This window comes from Microcebus murinus, chromosome 8, assembly GCF_040939455.1.
Source record: "Microcebus murinus isolate Inina chromosome 8, M.murinus_Inina_mat1.0, whole genome shotgun sequence".
In the NCBI taxonomy this organism is placed as follows: Eukaryota; Metazoa; Chordata; class Mammalia; order Primates; family Cheirogaleidae; genus Microcebus; species Microcebus murinus.
Genome location: NC_134111.1, coordinates 104,756,204 through 104,781,150, shown reverse-complemented (window position 1 = coordinate 104,781,150; position 24,947 = coordinate 104,756,204). Strand labels below are relative to the sequence as shown.

The window sequence follows — 24,947 nt, the reverse complement described above, 5'->3', positions numbered from 1 at the left end:
ATCCTTGACCACTCTGATATTAGTATAAATAGTCCAGGAATTTCCCAGCCCTGCTGTGACTCTGTGTGTGCCCTCACATCTGTTCTTTCCTACACATAAGCATCCCGTGGTACCTCAAGCTAGCTAGTGCTTGCTGTGACTGCAGCTTTTCAATCTGTTGCCTGGCTGAACTAATCTACAACTTGAATTTCAGATGGGTATTTTACAGATTACTTTGCTCCATTATTTGCCACTTCCAGAAAGTGCTATCCACATTGGGTAAGGAGGCTAAACTCTGTTAGTTTCATAACCAAAACACAAAAAGGCCTGGAGTCTCCTCTCCACAGCTTCCCTAGGGGACACTTTCCCAGCTAGGCTCACTGTCCCAACCAAAGGAGACACGGACGTGATTCAGGCACAGACCCAGACTCCCCTCATATTCCAGGCATGGCAGTGAGCAGGATTATTTAAAAAAGGACTTAGCGCATTCCTGGATTGGAGGGACAAGGCTCCCAAACGAGAAGAGGCACACGTCCCCTCCTGCCCGCTCAGACCTAAGCAGCAGTGTGGACACCAGGCGCCCCTGTCTCCCCCTCTCTGCGGTGGTCGCCCCCACTTCCCAGTTGCTCGGAGCAGTTGCCTGGCAGGCAACCTTCTCAATCCCTCCTTTCTCCTACACAGTGCACCAGCGAATCTCCCAGAATCTCCCATCCGTCCACACTGCACCCCCCCCCCAGATCACCACAAAAGATTCCCACCTGGTTTCCCCGCTTGGTCCCTGTCCCGCAACCACCCCACCCCTACTTTCTAGGAAGCAGCCAGTGCTCCTTCAACACATACTTAAGTTACGTCACTCCCCTGCTCAAACCCCCAAGTCCCTCCTGGGCTCTGCGGGTCATCTCCAACAAGCCCGATCTTCCGGCCTCTCCGGCCACATGGGATACCTGCTGCTTCCGCCTCTTCCTGGTGTGAACTAAGAGAAAATCCCAAGGCTTCCACTGACAAAATGGGGCCCCTTTTGGGCAAGGGGACCCCAGAAAACCTTAAAATTGAGCTCCTGGCCATGAAGGGAAGGGAGGTCAGGCATGCCTCCTTCCCTTGGAGTAGAGACAAGTGACCAGCATTAATGTTCAAACAAGAGATCCTAAGTCTGACAAAACAGACTCTGTGACAACAAGACGCTAAATTATTAACAGGACCTCAGGCCCTGCAGAGCAAAGGTTAAGTGCACACGTGCAGGCCATCAATTGCTAAACAGGTCCTGTGCGTCTACTGAGGATACAGGGGCTTGTCTCTGATCAACCGACTTCCTCAAAACATTCCAAGCCTTTAGACGAGGCTTCACTTCTTTAACCAACTACAAACCAAAGAATCGTTGAACCCACCTACAACCTGCAAGCGCCCCCCAGCCCAGCTTCAAGAGGTTCCACCTTTGGGCCCAAACCACTGTATAGCTTCCACGTACTGACTGACGACTTTACCTGAAATTCCTGTCTCTCTAAAGTGTACGAAACCAAACTGAAACCCAACTGCCTCGGGACCACTCGCTCAGGACCTCTTGGCCAGAGTCGACCTCTTCATGTCATTTTACAGAACGCGGGTTGTTCCTGTTAAGGCCGGCACGCTCTCCTTTCCCAGAACTTATAAACTGACTCCTGGTTGTCACTCGGGTGTCAGCCGAATGTCACCGCCCCGCCTCGTCCCTCCTCCTCACACTCGCATCCTTGACTTAGGCCTTCCCCGCGGACAGCCCTCGCGGGACCCCCGCCCCGGCAGCGCCCACCGGCCGGCGCCCTCCGTCCTCCCAGGCGGGACCCCCCACCCTGGCAGCGCTCACAGGCCGGCGCCCTCCGTCCTCCCAGGCGGGACCCCCCACCCTGGCAGCGCTCACAGGCCGGCGCCCTCCGTCCTCCCGGGAGGGACCCCCGCCCCGGCAGCGCCCACCGGCCGGCGCCCTCCGTCCTCCCAGGCGGGACCCCCCACCCTGGCAGCGCTCACAGGCCGGCGCCCTCCGTCCTCCCGGGAGGGACCCCCGCCCCGGCAGCGCCCACCGGCCGGCGCCCTCCGTCCTCCCAGGCGGGACCCCCCACCCTGGCAGCGCTCACAGGCCGGCGCCCTCCGTCCTCCCGGGCGGGACCGGACTCCCGGCCCAGCGGCGCCCACCGGCCTCCCCTCGCGGCGCGCACCTCTCCGGCGGGCTCTCGTCCCGGCAGCCGGCGGGCGGACTCACGGCGCGTCCCCGCGCGTCCCTGCCGGGCGCCGCGGCCGCCTCCATCCCCGCTTGCCCGCTCGGGACCCCCGACGCCCGGGCAGCCCAGGGCGGGCGGGAGGGGCGGGGCCTCGAGGCCAGGGGCGTGTCCGGATTGGCTGAGTGACACCCCCCGGCCAATCCGCGCGCTTCCTGGCGCCGGGCGCTCCCCCGGGCCGCGTGGGCAGGCGATTGGCTGCGCGGGTCAGGTGGCGCGGGGCGGGGCCCGGGCGCGTCGCGGCGGTTCCCGGAGTCCGGGCGTCCAGCGCCCCGCGCGCGTCGCCTCCGGCCTCTGCTCTCCCGGGCGGGCCGGGAGGAGCCGGCGGCGCGCGGCGTCTGTTCGGGCGCGCTCCCGTGCGCCTGCCGCGCCGCCGCCTCCGCACGCGCCTGAGCAGGGCGCACGGCCGGGGCGCACGGGGGCTCCGCGGGCCTGCCTCGCCTTCCCCGCGCTCGGCGCCCTGCGCACCCGGGCTGGTGCGGCGGGAGCGCTCGCCGAGGACGGGTTGGAGGGGCGGGGAGCCAGGTCGGGGCCGGGAGGACAGTCGAGGCGAGACGGGCAGACGCTACGCTGCGGGCGGGGACGTGCGGCGAAGATCGACTCTAGACAGGTTCAGGGTTCAAGTAGGTTCAGGTAGGCAGGAGCTGGGGCAGGTGCGTGTGCGCGTGAGCAGAGGGCGGAAGCCAGGGTTGCCCCTGCGGCTGGGAAGGTGGTGGTGCCCTTACCTGGGACCCGCAGGAACGCAGGGCGGGAAGACGGCACAGGTGGGCTTTGGACGCGCTCGGTTGTCTGCGAGACAGTCAGATGGAGATACCTGCCGTTCAGTTGCTCCGTCAACCATAAAAGAAAGTCAGTTGTGAAAGTGTCTTGATTTTTTTTAAAAAAGGGCAAAGATCCGTATTCTTATTCTAATGAAGCCATCTGCCACTTCTTTTCTGGCATAATGACAGTTTGTTTTTTCAAGGAAAAGGAAAGAAATTTATTAATTTGCCGGCAAATGAAGAGGGCAGTGAGACTAGCATCTCAAAGACTGCCCTTCTCCATGATAACAATCTTTAACTTTGAGCTCTGAACATGTGCCGGGCACTGTTCTAAGCATTTTTCGTGTACTCACTAATTTAACCTTGATGACTACCCTATGAGGTAGGTGCTGTGGTTCCCCATTTTATATATGAGGAAACGGAGGTACAGAAAAGTTCAAGTATCTTGCTCAAGTTCACACAGGTAGTGGGGGAGCCAGAATTTGAATTCAGGCATGCTTTGCCAACACGTTGAACTTCAATTGGCTTCTCACAGACCTTCTCAATTTTATCTCCTGTTGGAGTCCAGAAGAACGTGACATTTCCAGCACAGCAAATCTGCACATTTCTGGACTCATTTCCTTTCATTCTTGCCTGCAAACTGATCTAATTTCTTGCCAAATGCAGCCAGTAGCAAAGGGCACACCAACATTTAAGAAGTGAATGGATGCACAGGAGCCTAAGGACAGTCAAAAGAAGAGGAAAGGAAAGGGAATTAGGAATGTCAAAGAAGCCAAGAGCACAGGCAGTAAGCTGCAGCTGAGAGGGAATCCGAGAAGTGTCTGTTGTACGTAACAATTAGGAGACACTGATGAATTTAGCAAGGGAAATCTCAGGAATAGTGAGGAGAACGTTAGACATGTAGTCAACTCTTTTGAAAAAGTTGAGAAAGGAGGTGCTAAAAGGCATACAAGATTAAGGGCAAGTAGAGACTTAACATATTATTTATAGGCTGAATGGAGGTAGTTAACAGAAGGAAACTGAAGACAGAAGAAAGAAGAACCAAAGTGCTGGAGGAGATGAGAAGGGATGGGGTTAAGAGCAAGGGGGATTTGGACTGAGGAGATCTTTTGTTAAAAAAAAAAAAAAAAAAAAAAAGAGCAAGGGGGGGAGAGTTGACAGGTAGGGGGAAATTTCATTCTCTGAATCTATTTGCAAGGCTGTAAAGAAGGGAGCTGGGTGGAGCCCAAGGATAGGTGAAGAGGTGATTCCTCAAGCCTCCTTGGGCCAATTAGGCAGCAATAAGGCTTGTGTTTCCAGGTGGATATAGTGAGTACAGTGGTGGAGTCAGAGAGACCAGATAATGTCCAGCATGGCTGGTGATGCCAGAGAGAAGACCAACTACTGAGGTAGCCCAACTGAGACAATGTTATGTGGTGCAACATGCAGTAGCAGCTGCCACCCTTCCAGATGACCTATCCTGTCTCTTATTACAAAGACAAGTGCCCGATAATGACCAAACATTTAAGGAATGTTATCTCCGGGAAGATAGCACAGGCAACAAATAGAACTCTCACACCTAAGGGGAAAAGTCAATAGAGCCACTGGAGTTAATCTCCAGTGGAGAAAGATCTGCAGGAAGATAAATGGATATTGTATGGAAAGAGTGGGCAGTTATGAAAGGAGGACAAAAAACAATGAAAAAAGATTAGACATTAAAATTATAATAATTGAAGTTTAAAAAAGTTTTCAGGGGTTGGAGGGAGGGATGAATAGGCAGCACAGAGAATTCTTAGGACAGTGAAGCTATTTAGTGTGAGGGTAGATCCGTGTCACATACCCATTAAAACTTATAGAACCTACAACACCAAGAGTGAACCCTAATGTAAATTCTGGAGGAGGGGTGATAATGACCTGTCAGTGTAGGTTGATCAATTGTAACAACGTATCACTGTGGATGTTGATAACCGGGGAGGCTGTGCATGTGTACAGGCAGAGGATAAATGGCAACTGCTCAATATTGATGTGAACCTAAAACGGCTCTTAAAAGCAAGATCTGGTTTTTCTGAGTCTGCAAAGTCTGGGAGGTCCCAGCCCGGCCGAAGATGTCGGATCTCACTGTTTTACACCCTTTTTTTGTGCCTGTCCCCAATTCCCCTTAATAAAGTGGCTTAATCACCTCCCCCCAATAAGATCTGTATTTTTTTAAAAATGCCTCAAATAGATGGGCTGAATAGCCATATCTGAGTAGTGAATTAGTGAACTAAATGCCTGACCCTAGGAATTCTTTCAGATTATAGCTCAAAAGGATAAAGAGAAGGCAAATATGAAAGAAAAGACTCATTCATCTAATACAGTGACTCTCAGCCAGGGGTGATTTTTCCTCCAGGGAGACATTTGGCGACGTCTGGAGACAATTTTGGTTGTCTCAAGCAGAGGGGTGGTGCTTCTGGGTTGTAGTGAGTAGATGCCATTTATGCTCCTAAACATCCTGTATTGCGCAGGACAGCCCTTCGCAACAAGTTGTTGGCCCACAATGTCAGTAGCACCAAGGCTGAGAAACCCTGATAGGGTTCCACATTTCCTTTTGGTATCATTTCTTCAGCTTGAGGACTTTATTTGAAAGTTCTTTATCGCTAGTCTGCTGGCATGACTTCTTTCAGCTTTTGTACTTATGTAAAAGGGCTTTATTTTGCCTTCATTTCTGGCATTTTCCCTAGAACTAGAATCCTAGCTTGAGTTTTTTCTTTCAGTACTTAAGTGTATTTCTCCACTGTTTTCTTATTTGCATGATCTGCAAAGAGAAATCTGCTGTCACCCTTATCTTTATTCCTCTGTATGTTAAGCGTCTTTATTTCCTGCCTGCTTTTAATACTTTACTCTTTCTCTGATGTTACGCAATTTTACTATGATGTGATTTGGCATACTTTTCTTCATGTTTTCGTGCTTTGAGTTTGTTGACCTTTTTAGATCTGTGGGACTATAGTGTTAACAACTTGGAAAATTTTCAGTTATTATTTTGTCAAATATTTCTTTATCCACTGCTTCTTTGGGGACTCACAAGTCATCTCACAGCTCATGGGGGCAGAGGTTCTCATTTTTTTCTTTCATTTTGTATTTTCTTTGTTGATCTATCTTGAAGTCCATGAGTCTTTTCTTCTGCAACATCTGTTGAACCCATCCACTTTTTCATCACAGATACACAGTTTTCTTATGGAAGCTGACATTTTGTCTTTTTTATGTGTTCCATATCTTTACTTAAAATATGCACTCTCTCCTCTACCTTCTTGAACTGTTTTAATGCTTTTGTCTACTAATTCTATTATTTATTATTTCTGGGTCTATTTCTATTGACTAATATTATTCCCCTTACAGTAGGTCTTACTTTCTTATTTCTTTGCATACCTTATAATTTTTATTGAATGCTAGGCATTGTACATTTTACCATGTTAGGTGCTGGATATTTATTTATTTATTTTAATTTTTTATTTTTTTTTGAGACAGAGTCTCACTTTCTTGCCCAGGCTAGAGTGAGTGCCATGGCATCAGCCTAGCTCACAGCAACCTCAATCTCCTGGGCTCAAGTGATCCTCCTGCCTCAGCCTCCCAAGTAGCTGGGACTACAGGCATGCGCCACCATGCCCGGCTAATTTTTCCTATATATATTAGTTGGCCAATTACTTTCTTTCTATTTATAGTAGAGATGGGGTCTCGCTCTTGCTCAGGCGGGTTTCGAATTCCTGACCTTGAGCAATCCGCCTACCTCGGCCTCTCAGAGAGCTAGGATTACAGGCGTGAGCCACCGAGCCCGGCTTGATATTTATTTTTAATTAAAAGTTTTATTGAGATCATTATAGGTTTATATGCAGATGTAATAAAATAATAGAGATCCTTTACCCAGTTTTCCCAATGGTAACACCTTTGAAACTACAGTATACTATCACAACCAGGATACTGACATTGATACCATCATTGTTTTTATTCAAATTTTCCCAGTTTTGTACTCGTTGGTGTGGGTATTTATTTACTCCTATGCAATTTTCTTAAGTGTACATTTTTGTATTCACTACTACAATCAAAATACAACAGTTCCATCGTGACAAAGATCCCTACTGTTATCCTTTATAAACAAATCCATCCCTGCACTACCCCTTCCTATCCCTAACTCCTGCCAGCCACTAAACTGTTCTCCATTTCTAAAATTATATTTTTCAAAATATGTTAAATAAATGAAAATATACAGCATGTTACCTTTTCAGATTGACTTTTTTCATGTAGCATAATTCCTGGAGATTCATCCAAGTTGCAGTGATTATCAATAGCTCATTCCTTTTCACTGCTGAGTAGTATTCCAGATTTTATATACACCACAGTTTGTTTAACCATTCACAGGTTGAAGGGCATGCTATGAACACTGGAGTAAAGGTTTTTCTGTGAACATAAGTTTTCAATTATCTGGGATAAATGGCCAGGCATCGATATCTGGGTCATACGGTAACTGCATGCTCATTACAATCACCATAATGACTCAGCAAATGAAATTTCCAACTATGATTGTGGATTTGTCTATTTCTCTTTCAGTTCTACCAGTTTTTACTCCATGAATTTTTAGAGTCTGTTGTTGGTTCATGCACATTTAGGAGTATGGTAGTGAATCTACTGTTGTTACATAATATTCCTCTTTGTCTCTGGCAATTTTCTTTGCTCTGAAGTCTAAATGATCAGATATCAATATAGTCACTGCTTTTTTTTTTTAAGGTTTGCATATCTTTTTTCATCCTTTGAATCTATAAATGTCTGAGAGTTTCTTCTAAACAGAATATAAGTGAGTTGTGTCTTTTAATCCATTCTGCCAATATCTGTCCTGGTGTATTTAGATCATTTACATGTAAGAAAATTACTGACATGTTAGCACTTAAATCTAACACTTATGATTTGTTTTCTCTTTGTTTCATCTGGTTCTCAGCCTTGTTTCTTTTTATTTGCTTGCCTTTGGGTTACCTGAACAGTTTTTAGTATTCAATCTTGATTTCTCTAAACTGTTTTCAAAAATTGAAATATAATTCACATACCATAAAATCCACCCCTTAAAAGTGTATAATTCAGTGGATTTTAGTATATTCACATGATCCATCACCATTAATTCTAGAACATTTTCATCACCCCAAAAAGAAATACTGTAACCATGAGCATTCAATCCCCACCCCCTCCTCTCCATAGCATCTTGCAACCACTAAGCTACTTTCTCTCTACTGATTTGCCTATTCTGGGCATTTCGTAAGTGGAGTCATACAGTTGTGACTGGCTTCTTTCACTTGGGATGTTTTCAAAGTTCATCCTGTTTGTAGTATGTGTCGGTTAATTAATTCCTTTCCTATGGGTTGAATACTGTTCCCTTGCATGGCTAAACGACATTTTATTTGTCCATTCATCACTTGATGGACATTTGGGTTTTTACCAATTTTTTTACTGTTGTGAGTAATGCTGCTCTGTACATTCACCTACAAGTTTTTGTTTGCATGGACATATGTTTTCAGTTTTATTGGTGCCTAGGGAGTGGAACTGCTGGGTAATATGGCAACCCTATGTTTAACTTGTTGAGGAACTTCCAACATGTTTTAAAAAGTGGCTGTACTGGTTTACAATTCCAACACCAATGTATGAGGATCTCAGTTTCTCAACATCTGGCAATATTTGTTACTATCTTTTAAAAAATTATTATTATAGTCATCCTAGTGGGTGTGATCTTGATTTACATTTCCCCAGTGACAAATGTTGAACATCTTTTCATGTGCTTATCGGTCATTTGTTTATCTTCTTTGGAGACTGTCTATTCAAATCTTTTGTCCATTTTTATATTAGGTTGTCTTTCAATTGTTGAGTTGTAAGATTCTTTATATGCTCTGTAAACTGAATCCTTATCCAATATTTTTTGCAGATTTCCAATTCTGTGGGTTGTCTTTCCTTTTTCATTTTTTTTCTTTCTCTTCATAGTCCTAGAGACAGAAGTCTTTTCACTTTCTTGGTGTTCTTTGAAGCACAAACTTTTTAGTTTTAATCAAGTCTGAGTTATCTATTTTTTCTTTTGTTGCTTGCATTTTGATGTCATATCTAAAAATAATTTCCTTAATCCAAGGTCACAAATCTTTGTTCCTATGTTTTCCTGTAACAGTTTTATATTTTTTAGCTCTTATATTTAGATGTTTAATTTGACTTAATTTTTGTATATGGTATGAAGAGTCCAAATTCTAGTTGTCTAAGCAACAGTTGTTGAAAAGACAATTCTTTCTGTCATTTAATTGTTTACACAATCATCCAAAATCAACTGACTGAGCCAGGCATCGTGGCATGTACTTGTAGTTTCAGCTACTCTGAGGCAGGAGGATCCCTTAAGCCCAGGAGTTTGAGTCCAGCTTGGACAACATAGCAAGATCCTTTCTCTTAGAAAAAAAAATCAACTGACCATAGATGTATGGGTTTACTTCTGGACTTTCCATTTGATTCCACTGATCTATGTCTCTTCTTAGGCTACTACCACACTGTCTTGATTATTGACTTTAGTTACGTTTTGAATAAGGAAGTGTGAGTCCTCCATACTTGTTCCTTTTCAAGACTATGTTGGCTATTCAGGGCCCCTTAAATTTTCATAAGAACATTAGGATCAGTTTGATAGGGTTTGCACTGAATCTATACATCTATTTGGATGATACTGGATACCATCTTAATATTAAGTCAGCCTTTTAAGCCATGAACACAGGACACCTTTCCATTTATTTAGATCTTTAATTTCTTCTAATGGTGTTTTGTAGTTTTCAGTCTCCAAGTCTTGTGTTTCTTTTTAAAAATTTATCACTAAGTATTATTTTGTGCTATTGCAAATAGAATTTTATTAATTTCATTTTTAGATTGTTCATTGCTAGTATATATAAATATACCTGATTTTTATATATTGATCTTATATGGTACAGATTAAGTAAATTCTATTGATCTGTCCTCAAATTTACTGATTCTGTCTTCTCTACTCTACTATTGAGCCCATCCAGGAAGTGTTTAAGGTTTCTGTCATTGCACAGGTTAGTTCTATAATAACCACTTGGTTTTCTGTAAATTCTATATCCTTGCAGAGATTTGGTATTTTTTCATTTGTTTCAAGACAATTCATGAGTTTCTGAAACATATTTATGATGGGTGCTTTAAAATCCTTGTAATATCCTTCACACACAAAAGTAGGGAAAAAAAAGAGAAAAAAATAATTAAACTAAAAAAAATAAAATCCTTGTAATATAATTCAGTATGATTCATCTCATTATTGGTGTCAGTTGATTGCCTTTTCTCATTTAAATTGCAATTTTCTTGGTTCTTAGTATGATGAGTGATTTTCATTTGTATTCTGGACATTTTGTCTATTATGTTAGGAGACTACGAATTCTTTTTAAATCTTTTAATAAGCAGCACCCTGTTTAGCACACAGGCACAGGCAGAGCTGTTTCAGCGCTATTTTGGTCTGCTTGGTTTATCTGCTACTGCCTGAGGAGACGGGAAGGCTTTCCTTCCCCAGGTTGGGCTGATTGGTGTCCCCTGCTGGGGAGGGAAACCCCAGGCCTGCCGGGGTGAAGACTTGCCTGGCCGGGCATTCCTTGTGGTGGACTCCCCCTCGGTGCTCTCCAGCCACCCGTGTCTCTGGATGGTGGAGAATCTCAGGCCCCTGGTGGCCAGAGGTTTTGGGGCTGGGTGCTTGTTGTGGTATAGAATTCCTTTTTGTAGGTGCCGTCTGGCCAGCCTGGTGCCGCTGGACAGGGGAGGGTAGTCTCAGCCCACTGGGACAGAAGCTTCCAGGCTTGACTACTTATGATAGGGTCTGGATATTTTTTTATTCCTAAAAATATTCTGGGGCTTTGTTCTAGAACACTTACTTTTGAAACAATTTGATCCTTCTAAGGCTTGCTTTTAAGATTTTTGGATGGGACCAGCACAGCCTTTAGTAATGTTCCTGTTACTGAGTACTCTGCCTGATGTGCTGTGAATTACAAGGTTTTCCACTCTGGCTCATGGGAACAGATTTTTCTTGTCCTGTTGTGAGCCCTAAGTGCCATTTTTTCTGCTCCTTTTGGTAGTTCTCTTCCCCAGCCTCAGGTCTCGTTCTCACAGGCATGTGCAACAGCCTTTGGCTGAAGGCTGGACAGGACTTCTCTGCGGCTGTCCAGCGCTTGTGCTCTGCGCAGCCTCTCCTGCAAGAACTCCGCCCCGGGAATTCTAGCTCCCTTGGCCTCCCTCCACTCTTAATTCCACCTCAAGTCAGGGAGGCTGCTCCGTTCCACCCATGTTCCCACTTCCCTGTGCTGAGACGGAGCAGGTCTCAAGGATCACTGTCTTGAACTGCCTGCTGTCCAGGGTCTGAAACCTGTCATTCCATATACTAATATTATATATTGTCAAGTTTTTGCTTATTTCACAAAGCAGGGGAAATCCAGTCCTTGTTACTCAAGCTGCAAGCACACGTCCGCTCTGTTCTGTTATCATCCCGCTGATGGCTTTGTCTGTCTTCTGCATTCAGGAAGAATTTCTCCAATCTGTCTCTACATCTATTTTTTCAGCATCTATCCTGCCCTTCACTGCTATGAGCTTTATCCTCACCTAGCTCTGGTTTAGCGTTTCATTCTGTTGTGTTTTCTCTTTGGTCTATTGTCTACTTATGACCTTTTTATTCTGAGTCAAAAGTACAGTTTACTGCATTTTCCTAAACGTGGATTTTCTTCCCTAAATTTTTTTTTTTTGATCCTACACTTCATTTCCAGAGTCTTGTTTATCCTCAGAATCTGTTGCGTATTATTTCTTCTGTTCTGCAGTATTTTTCACAGGCTTACTTACTCAAGCAAGCAAACTCTGTTCAGACCTGGCACTGTCAGCTGACGGGAGGGTGGCGCCAGACACTCTCCTCAGCCACTGCCTGGCGCAGACTCGCATTGGGCATCCTGTGCCTTAAGCTTCTCCGCATTTACTCAGCATTAAATAATCGCATTGCAATAACCTGTTCAGTCACTGCAGCTGGCTAAGGGAAGGCCCTGTACTCCGTATACAGACTGACTCCTCAGAGAGGCAGGAATACGTATGCGAACAAACACCGTCCACATCCTTGGTGCTTCTGGGCGCCTGGGAAAGATGACACCTCGGCGGTGTGTGTCTGCCTGTAAGAGCAGAACAGCTTCAGAGCAGCGACACCATGGGAACCGATTCCTGAACGGGGCCCCGACAGGGAAGCTGAGTGAATTGGGAGAGTGGACCTCAGCCCAGGGCATGACAGCACCACTTTGAGGCCAGGCTTCTCGGGGCAGCAGCTGGCACGGTAGACAGACCCGGCATACCAGGCATAGGGATACTTATACTGGAAGCAAGAGGAAGATGTGACGTGGTCAAAACTGTGTTTTAGAAGCCAGCCTGGCAGTGAAGTGGGGAGGATCTGGCGAGGCTATCCCGCTCAGTTTGTTTTAGTCTCATCGGATGTCTGGCCAGCTCCTCCTTACATAGATTGTGGGTTCTTCTGCCACATGCCACTGTTTCTGGTCTGGCAAAGTGCACAGTGATGTTAGTGGGATCCCTGGAGTCCCTGGGCTCCACCTGCATCTCCTGCTCCATCTAGAGCTCGCCGCAGCGTTCCCCAGGGAGACAGGTTTTATCTTTTTAGACTAATTTGAGGCTGAAACCCCTCAGGAATAGGAAAGAAGGCTACTAACCAACAGTGCTGCACCCAGCCATGGCTCCTCAACCTCACCATGGCTGGGGGGGAAGGAAGGACACAGGTGAACAGGGCCAATGAGGCTAGGATAAAATTTTTTTGAATAGAGACATTTGGTAATATAGATGACTGTTTTGAGACAAAATAATCTTCCAGCATCAAGCATCATGCATTGCAGGGGAGTGATGAATTGCTAGGAAGGTCATGAGGGCAGACCCCAAGGTCATGAAAATCCAACACCAAAAAGTACAACAAATACAGATAGAGGAGGAGGCCTCCTAGGCCACAGGAGGCCCCCAGGCATCACATAGGTCACCAGGGCAGGAGGAAAACATCCCCAGATGTGAACTGTGGACCAAAGGCTCAATGAGAAGAAATGAAGTGCTAGGGCACCACGGCTACTACCTACCTCTCCTGGTTACTGGTGTCTCCCTGACAAACACCTATCCCAGCTAACTCTGCATGGGGCCCTGTTCACAGGTCTCTTCTCCTCCAGCACCAGAAACTCCTGAGACATGCACTGTCGTTTCCAACTGGCCCTGAAATAAGCTAAATGACAACAACAAAAAACTCAGTAAATTTTCTGGAAGAAACTGGCTCAGTAAATTTAGCAATGAAAATGAACCTTAAGCTGAATTTTTTGAAGGTGCCATTCAGTTCTTTGTACAATTCAATGTGAACAAACAGACATTCTTAACAAGGCAAGGTCCCCAAGTGCCTCCATCATTTCATTTTCTGAAGACTTTTTTTTTAAACCACAATTCTTTCAATCCAGCAATTTTAGTAACCCATGGAAACGCAAGGCAAGACAGGTAGCGTAGATGGGTGATATAGATCCCTCTGAATCAGCCCCTCCAAGTTGTTGGACATTTTCTATTTGAAGCAGGGCTACAGGAGGGAGAAGAGAGAGCTGTGACAGGGTTTCTCATTTTTCCAGTTCTTTGCCAAAGGAGTACAATATTTTATTAATACTAAGACCATATATTAGCATTTTACTGTTTTATAAAGAATAGTGAACTTGAAGCAAACCTGAATTTCCAAGATTAAACGTGTAGATGAAAGTGAAAATCCTAGATTGGTGGTTTACATCTTCTTGTTGGAATTTTTACATAAAGAAAAATCTGTTTGATTATCAGCAAACAGTCTGATGTGAACAGGAATGTGTGACTTATTTTTAAAACCTCTTAGGGATTAAGGAGTCTATTTAACAAAGGTAAATCAGAATGCACTGTTAGTGTTCAGAAGAAACTGGAACTGATCAATTTCAAACTGGTTCTGAGAAAGTTTGACAGCAGCTCTTTAAAGAGGGGTGGGGGACAGAAAGAGAGCAACTCCGGGAAGAGCGAGCGAGCGGGGGGTTTGTTCACTAAAGATGTGGAACAGATTTTGGTGATTACTGCGGCCTGGGGGTTTGCTCGCTGGATTCGGCTGAAGGTCCAGAGCCTGACAGGGGGTGGTATTCAATCTCTCTGCTGGGTCTGCCACCAGATGGCTTCTGCATGGGCCTCAGGATGCTGATGAGACTGGCCTGGCCACGCCATGGGGAAGAACACTGCCGCCTCCTGCACCCACAAGGTCTTTCCAGACAAGTGTGCGAGTAACTAAGGACAGAGGAAAATATGCACTGGCGCTTTGAAACATTTAAATTGCCAAATACCAAGGAACATGTTCTGAAAAAACGTACATTTCAAAATGTTTTAGCTACTGAAAGGGTCTGAAGTGGCTCTCCTCAAAGTTTCTACGTGAACTTTCATAGTGCAGTGGCTTCTCTAGCAGGTGCACAACCTGGCTTAATTCGTAGATGGTGGAAACCATGTAAGCAGCCTCTGAGGCTTCCAGTGTTTGGAGACGAGGGCAGGTGAAGACAGCCCTAACCCAAGGTACTGCTCCCCTGGGGTGGGAGCTCCGTGACACTCCAATACAGCATGTGCACATACCACAGACGAGGAGCCAAGCCCAGGGCTGTGGGGGAAAAGGCAAGGAGGCGCGGAGCCCAGATCTGAGTTCAACATCGATAATGCTCTTGCCTAGGCTCCTTAGTAGAAAGGCTGCAAAAGGGAGGTCACCTGCTGGGAGGATGTCTGGGGGAAGATCAGAGGGGAGATGTGAGCCTTCTTTGCGGAGAGGCCACCCGTAGCAGTGTTTTCTTGTAGGAGTGCTTGAAATAACATGTAGGTGCCACCTCAAATTCTAAGCAGTGGAGTTGTGGGGACCCTCCAGAGCACAGCCAAGAACCAGGAGTCAGGAGCAAAGGTTCTGGATGTCAGAGTGGCCCAAGAGCTTCACTTCCCCAAGGCCCTGCCCACTCACATCTGCTCCAGATCGGCCTCTTCGGCCAAGTCTAGGGATTCCTGTCCCCTCATCAACTATGACCAGATTGGTTAGGGGCACATGGACTGGAGCCAGAAATGTTATTTTAGCCTGAGAGTGAGGAGTTGCCAAGAAGCCAGTGGGTCCCACAGTCACCAACAGGCCCCATGGGCCCACTGGCCCAGCACCTGCGCAGCGCCCACGGCGCTGGGTCGCATCTGAGTGTGCACCTTAAGACAGCAGGAATGGGCGTGTGCACAATATCTCCGAAGGATTTCCACTGGATGGAATAGGATGATTCAGTTATCTGGACATGTCATTTTTAAAGAATTGCTAAATCCCTGACAATAAGCATTTTTCTACTGTGTATTTAGAGGTCAGAACCAATAACTGATGTTATTGCTCCCAGTGTGATCCAGAAGGCACACTGCCTTTCACCTCCACTGAATAAACATTCCCACTCAACTATGGGCACTGGCATCATTTCTTCCACAGACGTGCCTCATGGCAAAGCCCCACCGACATCTGCAGCACCAGCCAGGCAGCTCAGGGGCAGCCCCAACAGCTACCATGGGATGTGCCGTGGCTTGGGCCTGGGCCTGGCACCAGGCAGAGAATCTCATTTCCAGGGTCACTAGAGGCAGAAATCAGGTGCATGGGCAGGACAGCTGCTGGCCTGGCCTCCCGACCTGCCTAGCGGAGGATGCCTTGTGGTAAGTGTGTAAGTACCGCTCCCAGGCCCTGGGAGGTGGGGATTACCCTGCTGCCTGGACAGGCTCCGAGCCCCTGAGATGCCAGCATTCATGACCCAGCCCCACCCTCCCTGCTCCGGGCACCCGTATGTGTGTCCATCAGCAGAGGACCACCCTCAAGTCTACAATCCCTGACTGCAAACAGGAAGCAAGGCCCACACTCCTCACCTGCTGGACCTTCAGAAGATTGATCTCATAATCGGAGATTCTATAAGTTAAGAAAAGCAACTACACCCAGCAGATGGCAGACTGGGGACTCCAGAGGTCTAAGGAGGCTGGCAGTTAAATGTGAGTGTTAGGCAGGCAGCAAATGAAACCAGACAAACATTTATTTTGCATGTGACTTCACTTGTTCGAAGGTCTAAACGCTGGAACAAATCCACTTGCCTCTCTTCGCAGCTCGTCCTCTGGCGAGTGAACCTGGCTGAGGATGGCACATGTGCTGCTGATCCCTGCTCCTCCAAGGCCCAGGCTCACCCTCGGGAGGGCCAGAGCCACCTGAGCTCAGAAGAAGGCCACAGGCACAGTCTCAGTGGCATCAGACACTGTCTGAGCTGATTCCTGAGTATCTCTCCTGCCTCTCAGGACAGCGAGGGTCTGGCACCCTGGGAAGTGGCTACTGGCTCCTGATCACATGACACCGCAGAAACACCAGCCCCATCTGGTCCAGCATCCGGCCAGCTTCCTCGGGGCAGCATGTGAGAATGGGCTCCCTCCCTTTTTGTTTGTTTGCTTTTATTTTTATCATCCAGATCTAGCTTCAAAGGGCTCCAAAATGTCCTTGCCACATCTGGACATGAAAGCAAGAGCTGATTTTTAAGAGCCAGAATCTTGTTGCATTTGGACAGAATGAATAATGTGTCTTTCATATTTTCTTTGTATTTCTCTTCAATAGTTGATTGACCCAACATCTTTCTGTCTGCTCTATACAATGAAAATACAAACTAAATGAGAATAGAAAAAATAATTAAAGCATTAAATTGTACAAATTACAAATCTGTTCCAAAATATACTTACATTAAATAAAATACGCATTTCAATAAGAGATCTACAGTGAGTGACTCTATGCGTTCTGGAAAGCTTCACGACAGCTAGGCAGGGCCAACATTCATGGAAGAAGCTAAGAGAATTTGCCTCCAACCACAGTTTGTAGCGGGTTTCTTACTGCCAACCTGCGCGTTACACTGAACACATCATTAGCGTCACTTGTGCAGGAGACCAGTTTTGTTTGGGGAAGGGTAAGCAAGCTCTAGCCTCAATTTTGAGTTCATTACAACTTCTCAAGAATTTCACCAACAGCCTATACAGTACAATTTCAAAAAAGTAAACATGTTAAGGTAAGCAGACAACTCTTTAGAAACCCAAATACATGTTCTTGCTGTATTTATGTGGAATTCTCCATCTACAATGGGCAGTCATGAAGATGGTCTTCTTCAGGACAACATGGTCACAGGGCTGGGACAATCCAGTGGGACTGAGAGGGAGCGTGAGGACGGGGGAGAGGTGGGGCTACCTCTTGCTGTTTCACGTTAGAGATAAACTGTAACACAGTCCGTGGGCCTGCAAGCTGCCCCTTCATCATCTGGCGTAACGCTTGATGTAGTCGTCCACTTTGCTCCGGAAGTCCTCCTGCAGAGGGAGGACCAGGGAGAGAAGAACAGCAGGAGTGAGTAAGAGTGATGCAGCGCTTCAGGGACAAGTCAGAGCCACCAACTTGCAGGTCATGTGTGGAGAGGCCGGGCCTCTGGTCACCAAGGTGGCAGAATGACTGGAGACCTGGCCAAGTCTAAGTGACATTTCTCCACGACTCTGGTGCCTACTGTGCACCAGACACTGCTGGGTGTGCTGAGGGTGGGGGCACAGTCACAGGGTCTGAGTGGGAAGGGTCCTAAGACAGCATTTCGTCCACCCCATTTACTTTGCAGATGGGGAAAGTGAAGCCTGGGAATGTGTGGTTGAGGTCACAAAGCCAAGACTGCTCTGCCCACAGATGGGCGTGGGCCAAAGCTGCTGCTCTCAGGAAGCCCCCTGCCCCCAGATCTGTCTTCCCAGACTTCCCTGGACCTTGCTGCCCAGTTAAAATGTGCCCACTCTTCACGGCCCATGTACAGCCTCACCGTGGGTGGCCGCCCAGGAGAGGCGGGTGTGCTGTGGAGCTCCACCGAGCAGCAGCTGCCTGGACGCCCCAGGGGACCAAAGGCAGTATGGACCTAGGAATCACCTGGGCTGCTATAGGCGGCTCTGCCTTCTCAGATCTGGGCCACTGCCCCAGGTTTGTCCCTAGGTCTGTTATTCCCAAGGCTAGGAACAAAATCCCACGGGCTGTGAGAATGACCTGGAGCACTCAAAGCTCTCACTCCTACAGCATAGCTGCTGGGTCCCCGACGGCCCCACAAGGTCACACTTCTTTGGTCTCATCGACGCCATACATGCCCCACTGCTCGGGGTACACAGCACAGTTATCACAGTTCTTTGCAGGCATGAGTTCCACTGTCTCTGTTTGCTGATAGCAGCGTGCATTCCCCGCACTGGACAATGGCAATGTGGCGGGCGCACACGCCAGGTAGTGCTGCCCTGGGCAGGCGAGCCCTGCCTGGAGCACTGCCTTGGGCTCCAGCCAGGAGGCCACCTCCTGCCACACCCTTACTTAGCACTGCAACCTGGAAAAGGTCAGGCAAGTTCCCAGTATGAAGCTATGACACTGTCCTGTGACTTGCTCCTGACCTCCGAGGAAGCTGTGATTTCACCCAGGTGGCCCTGCCTGCCCTTGTCTGCAGGCCTGCATCCGGAGCCTCCTGTTCCGGCCCTTCATCCCAGAGTGGGGCTGTGCAAACTCCACCAGGCCTCTGGCAAAAATCTTCTCAAGGTCATTTCCGCAGTCCTCAGAGGCAGACAATGCCATCAGCTCACAAGGACAGTGAAAAAGCTTACAGAGTGTGAAATGAAATGAAGACCCCCTAAGGTCCCCCTGCCCATCTCCCATGTCCTCACTCAGGATAAAGCCCGGTGTCCACACCTGCAGCAGCCCCGTGCTCTGGCCTCTGCTACTTCCCTCCTCCCTTCCTCCCTTGGGCCTCAGAGCACAGGACCAAGTGAAGACCTCGGACACTGGAGCCAGACTGCCTGGGTTCAAAGCTTGGGCTCTGCCCCTCACTAACTGGATAATCATGAGCAGTCTCAGATTCTTGATGGTGGTGTCCTCAGCAGTGAAACAGGGTTAATAACAGTACTCTGCTCCTGGGGTTGTTACAGGCAACAAGTGCATTCTGTGTCAAGTGCTTGGAACACAGTGCCTGGCACCTACTATTCCAGCCCTGCTGTCCGTGCCAGTCACACCAGCCTTGTTCCTCTCCCCTGAGCTCCCCAGGCATGGGGAGTGCCCCGGGGCCTTTGCACTGGCTATTGATGCTCTCTGGAGTACTGTTCCACCACCACGCTGCACTCCCTTGGCCTCTCCCATCTACGTTCCACCTTCCCCCACTGGAAGGTATGCTCCACGAGACAGGGGCAAGAACTGTCACTCTCGCAGTCCACCCTGAGCATGCAGCACTTCACCCAGCACATAAGTGGCCATCGGTTAAACTTGTGATGAATGAATGAACGTAAGGTAAAGTAAGTGGGAAGTTCAGTAACTGATCATCACTCAGCATGAAGACAGGGGTAGGGCTAGGCCCTTCTTGGAATTCATGTGGAGGCAGCACTGTTGGGAGATTTTAGGTTCAATTTACTGGTGCTAAAGGTTTATCGACTGCAAAGTGTTCCCCTTATTTCACACAAAGAAAGGTAAAATGAAAGACATTCTTACAAAACCTCCACCTGGGTCTGTGGGAGTGCCCTCGGTTATTGTCACCTCTGACAAGGTTTGGTCCACAGGGCTGAGTGGAATGTCCTCGTCAGTGCCAAGGACAGCAGAGAGGAGTGCGAAGATGGATGGAGCCTCCTGAGAGCTGGGGCTGGGGAGCATATCCGCCCGGGGCGTGACAGCACAGTACCAGACCTTTGCCAGACACGGGTCCCGTCAAGACCACCCACAGCAGGTGTGGGGGGCTGAGGTGCTGCCCGTGGCCAGGGCCGCCTCCCACCACGGGCGCCTTCTGAGGACCTCTGCTGGCGGCCCTCAGACAGGACTCGGCCTCCTCAGCAGGATGCCAGCCACAGCAGACGGCCGCTCCGCCCTCCCAGTCACACCCAACAGCTCGCTGTCCCCGCTACATGTTTGGGTGGTGCCTCTCTCGCCTCCCCGAGGGAGGTGCCCCTGCCCACTCTTCAGGGCCCTGGCGAGGCACCACCTCCTGCTCTGAACTCAGGCTCAGGGCTACGGAGAGGACCAGGGAAGGCGAACTTCAAACGCCTGCACTGCCCGGCACCGTCCAGGAGGCGGGTCTCACATAAGCAAGAGCCACTGCTCTGAACATTCAGCGTGTCTGGAGCCAACCTGATGGCTTCATGGTATGTGCAGAGCAACGCCAGCCCACCTAACAGTGGCCAGGGGCCAAGCACTAGCGGTGGCAAGGCCGCCGCTGGGAATCTGGTTCGGACGCAGAACGCACATCCAGGCAGAGCGCCACAGCGCGGGATGCGTAGGCAGAGCCAGTGTGGCCCCGAGTGAGATGGAGCCGTCCAGTCCTAGTCACAGTCCCCTGACAGCACTGCCCTCCTCCAGACATTTATGCTTCCTTTCATCACACGGTTAAAACCCCTTGCTGCCTTGCTACAGCTGACGTTCAGTGACTGCAATCCTAGCAGCTTGAGCTTTGTTATACTTTTTCCTTCTCAGTGGGTTTTAATATTTTGTTTCTAGGTAAATAGTCTTCTTAAACGGGTGTTCTCCTGGAAGCACCTCAAATCCATTTGTAAATAGGCAAGACAGAAGCACAGTCTAACAGAGCTTATGGCTAACCTGACAGAGCTATGCTCCTGGTATTTGCTAAAGTGACCAGATTCATATCCCTAAGAGACAAAGAACCTCCTAAAATTCAAAGAAAATTAATCTAAGAAAACAATGGCTCAAAAATAAGAACAAGTCACTCAGAGATGCAAATAGCTAATATACATTTATATATAAAGACACCTGGTTGAGTGCAGTGGCTCACGTTTGTTGCTCATCTCAGCTACCCAGGAGACTCTGTCTCCATAAATAAACAAACAAACAAACTGGAAGTTAAAAAAAAAAAAGGCCCTGACCTCTCTGAAAGCTCAGAAAGTAGCATACACCTCTCCGGTGCAGAACGCCAGGAAGAAGGTGCCCGCCTACCTGCGCTGCTGGTAGGCATGGGCACCACCACAGCCTCACGGAAAAACAAACTGGCAAAAGCTATTCCAGTGAAGGATACACATAATCTTTGACCTAGTTAACCCAGTTTGAGGACTCTCTTCTATAAAAAAACCAAACCAAACCAAAACAAAAAATACCAGTATTTCAGGATGTGTACATAAATATATTTATTGCGTTACTGTTTGTAGTTGGGAAAAAATCCCATAAGAGCAAAACCTGAATGCTCACCAAGAAGAGAACTGTTAAAAAAAAAAGTATGGCAGACCTACCCTATGGAATATAACGCAGTTCCTGAAATGAATGAATGATAGTTTATATACTGATTTGGAGCAAAAAAGTTAAAAAAAAAATTGAAGATTAAGAGTAATAAATAGGCTCACATTATTCTGAGTAAAGATCAAAACCAAATGTGCGTGCATGTACATGAGCTCGGCAGAGGTGTGGAGGGACAAGGCAGCTGACGCTGTCCAACGCCCCTCTGTGTCCCTGCACGTTAATGAGGCAAACAAATCACCCAGACTGAATTCTGCTAGGAAATCACATCTAATAAAAACTACTTCTCTCTGACCTTGGGTAAAACACTTTCTGGAGGCCACAAACATTTATCACGACACATTATTTAGAAATTGCTTTAATTCCAGGCATGCATCTCACCATTCTCAACTTCTTATTTATCCAATCAAGAGACAGTAGTAATCGTCTTTGTGCCAAATACATCAGTCTAGAATAAGCCTGTGACTGGCTCACCTTGTCCCGCAAATGATGCTCTGCAGCTTCAATATTCAGTGGATCATCAAAATTCAAAAGATCCTGAGAAAGAGAGAAATTCACAGTAAACTCCAGAAAGCATCTTTTCTGCTGCTAAAGTCTTCACTTCATGAAGCAGCAGGAGTCTAATTAGTGAATGGCAGACCAAGCTGGAGAGTTGAGAATTCCATTAAGAACTCAGTTCTTTTGATGTAAAAGCACTGAACATGTGGGTATTTTTTTTCAAAATGGTGATTAATGATTGAAAGAAGTCAGGGGTATGTTTACATATATTTGTCCAAAGTTTGGTGAAAACAGAGGAAATAGGAATCATATCATTTTCTAATGCTATTTTTGATAATTGGAGAATGAAAACCACTCTCATTATGAACACTTCCAAACAAAAATCCCATTCTTCTTCACAAAAACTAATTTGCCTCTTTTAATTTACCTTATGATCAACAGCTTGCCTTTGTGAGCCTACAGTTTCTACATGGGCCTTCCTGGACTTCCCTTCTCTCACAAGCATCCCACTCACAGCCGCAGGGTCAACGCCCAGAACCTGACCGAGCGCAGAGCAGCACCTTAGGACCAGCCTCCCCCTGCCTTAGAAAAGCACTGGGGCGGCTGATCCCCTCGCCCCCCACCCCAGCAAGCACCCTGGATTTCAGACCAGAGGCATGTTGACTTTCTACTGTCCATCCCTCTTCCTGAACTCAAGTGCAGTGAGACTGGTTCTTGTCACGAGTCACTGCTCTCCAAAGCATGCCATATGATGGCTTATTGTCAAGACCATATTTTTCTTTGGGAATTATGTTAAATTCTGGGACTGTGTTCCTAGATTTGGAGATAAAGATAGCCGTGACCAATAATATGTTATAAACATAGCAAAGAAAGCTGGCAAATCTCTATGGTCATTGCATTGGAAAATTAGATGCCAAGTCATAGAAAAAGGCATAAATACAAGCACATATTATATGAGATACCAGTATATATAAAGACTACATCAGACACACAAAATTCCTTGTCTTCTTTACTGTATGTCTGACCTACAATGAATATATTGGTCAGAATAACCATTACCTACTTAATTAGCAAGTCTAATTACTAATTGGCTCTTTATAATTTAAAAGGGTTAGAACACTTGGAGACAGGGAGCTCATGTGGCTGCACCAGATTTCTAAAAAAAAAAAAACCTCCAAGGAGCCAGCGTTTATTTTTTCCTTCCATTAACTCCTCTGTAGCAAGTTCCCAGTCAAAACCCATTCACAGCCAAGGAACCTGGGGCAGACATGACGGTTCCAGGAAGGATCCATCATGGAGGCTGATGACAATGACAATGTGTGGGCTCTGGAAGGGCACCTGTCCTGTTTGGCTCTCTCGATCAAAACCGGAGATGCAAACACTCAACATCACAATGAAGCACAAGCTGGGCAGATTTTAAATCATGCTCAGCCTTCACAGCTCCAGAAGTAAAACTTCATTCACTTTAATAAAAAAGCTAAAAGCTAAATCACAACAAAGTGACTGAGACCAGCAGAAAACGGTCCAGATGGCTCAAGTCCAGGTCTCTATCAGGCATTAGCTTCCATGGGGCTCAGGGGGCTCCTACAACCACTGGAAGTGTTTCGTTTCTTTGCTGATGTTATAGGTGCCTACCTGGTAACACCAGGCTAGGAGGCAAAGGTGGGCAGGGAATCATGGCTTAGTTTGAGGCTCTGCTGTTTTTCCTCTTGGTGAATGAAGATAAGAACAAGAACGCTGTGCTCTCAGATGACAGGACCCACTCGGTGTGAGTGAGTCGTAAGGGCACACCTGCTGTGGGCTGCATCCAGTTCTTGGTGGACTATCCAAGATGTGCTCATTTTCATGGAGGCACCGTAGGTTTTACCAAAAGAAGCAAAACTTTTTTTTAGAGACAGATGCCTGAAGCTTATTTCTTTAAAAGTTCTGTCCCAGAGCCATTGTGAGATGTGCTGCTTCCTGAGAGTAGCGAATGCCAGCAGCTCATCGTCAACAAGGAGACAGCTCTGAGGTTCTGGGTTTGTGAAAAGCCATCAAGGCTGGTGACCACACAGGCATCCATCCAAACCAGGACACCTGGGAGCAAACAGGGCTCCTGACTGAGCTGGCTGGTAAGACCACAGGCACAGACAGGGGTGGGCCACTGCACTGGGAGGGCTAAAGCAAATGGAACCACTTTGTCCCCCAGAAGGCAGAGGGCAGAAGTGGGGTTCCTGTGCCCTGTCCCCAACAGATTCCCCATAAGCCACTCCAAAGCTCCCTAGATCCCACCTCACTGTTCTACTCTTAAAGGAGGGTGTGTGCATATTTTTTTTTTTGAGACAGAGTCTCACTCTGTTGCCTGGGCTAGAGTGCTGTGGCGTCAGCCTAGCTCACAGCAACCTCCAACTCCTGGGCTCAAGCGATCTCTTCTGCCTCAGCCTCCCGAGTAGCTGGGACTACAGGCACGCACCACCATGCCTGGCTAATTTTTTCTATATATATTTTAGTCAGCCAATTAATTTCTTTCTATTTTTAGTAAAGACAAGGTCTCGCTCTTGCTCAGGCAGGTCTCCAACTCCTGACCTTGAGCAATTCGCCTACCTTGGCCTCCCAGAGTGCTAGGAGTATAGGTGTGAGCCATCGTGCTGGGCCTATATTTTGTTTTTTAACATGTTTTTGTGTTATCCTTAAGGTGATGTTTAAAACCAGCAGTCAAGAAAATTGACAAAAACTTTATACTTACAGTAAACAAAGAGTTTAATCCCCAAACAACATCCTGAAATAAGAAAGAAAACAGAAAACATGTTTCAGGCTGTTGTATATCTAAACCCTTTTAAACCCATGGCAAGAAATGTGCCTTGTACCATATAAAAAATCTGTCTTCAGCATGTGTTGTTTTCCTCAAATCAGAAAATTAAAACCTCTCTTCACGTATAACAACAAACTCTGGGAAACTCAAAGACACGAGCAGTCACAGGTAGTGAATATAAAATCAAAGAGAACATCAACTGCCCTTCCGGTTGGACCTGGGGCCCAGTGAACCCCATCCTGTGCCATGAGAAAGCCCGCAGGTCAGCATTTGCACAGAGAGCACCACCTTAAATCACCTCTTACCCACTGTCACCAATATGGTTCAGCCTTCTAAACAGTCACCTTTAA

The 24,947-nt window shown here is 47.2% G+C and overlaps 2 protein-coding genes across 6 annotated transcripts in view; both read right to left on the bottom strand.

The window, feature by feature from the left end:
- The window catches only part of SCLY (selenocysteine lyase), a 30,492-nt gene extending 28,181 nt beyond the window's left edge, over positions 1–2,311 (bottom strand). The window contains exon 1 of one of the 3 annotated variants that reach the window (XM_012755683.3): positions 2,166–2,311. In XM_012755683.3, coding sequence (XP_012611137.2) covers positions 2,166–2,254 — 89 coding nt within the window. In that variant the 5' untranslated portion in view covers positions 2,255–2,311. Of the gene's footprint in view, positions 1–923; positions 1,089–2,142 lie in introns of those variants that run through there. The other 2 variants (XM_076006100.1, XM_012755676.2) reach the window with 2 other exon arrangements.
- Positions 2,312–17,112: 14,801 nt separating this feature from the next.
- Positions 17,113–24,947, bottom strand: part of UBE2F (ubiquitin conjugating enzyme E2 F (putative)) — a 51,362-nt gene continuing 43,527 nt past the window's right edge. For all 3 annotated transcript variants that reach the window (XM_012755686.3, XM_012755684.3, XM_012755685.3), the window contains 3 exons: positions 24,532–24,564; positions 21,783–21,845; positions 17,113–17,389 (listed from right to left, as the gene is read on the bottom strand). In XM_012755686.3, coding sequence (XP_012611140.1) covers positions 17,339–17,389; positions 21,783–21,845; positions 24,532–24,564 — 147 coding nt within the window. In that variant the 3' untranslated portion in view covers positions 17,113–17,338. The remainder of the gene's footprint in view (positions 17,390–21,782; positions 21,846–24,531; positions 24,565–24,947) is intronic.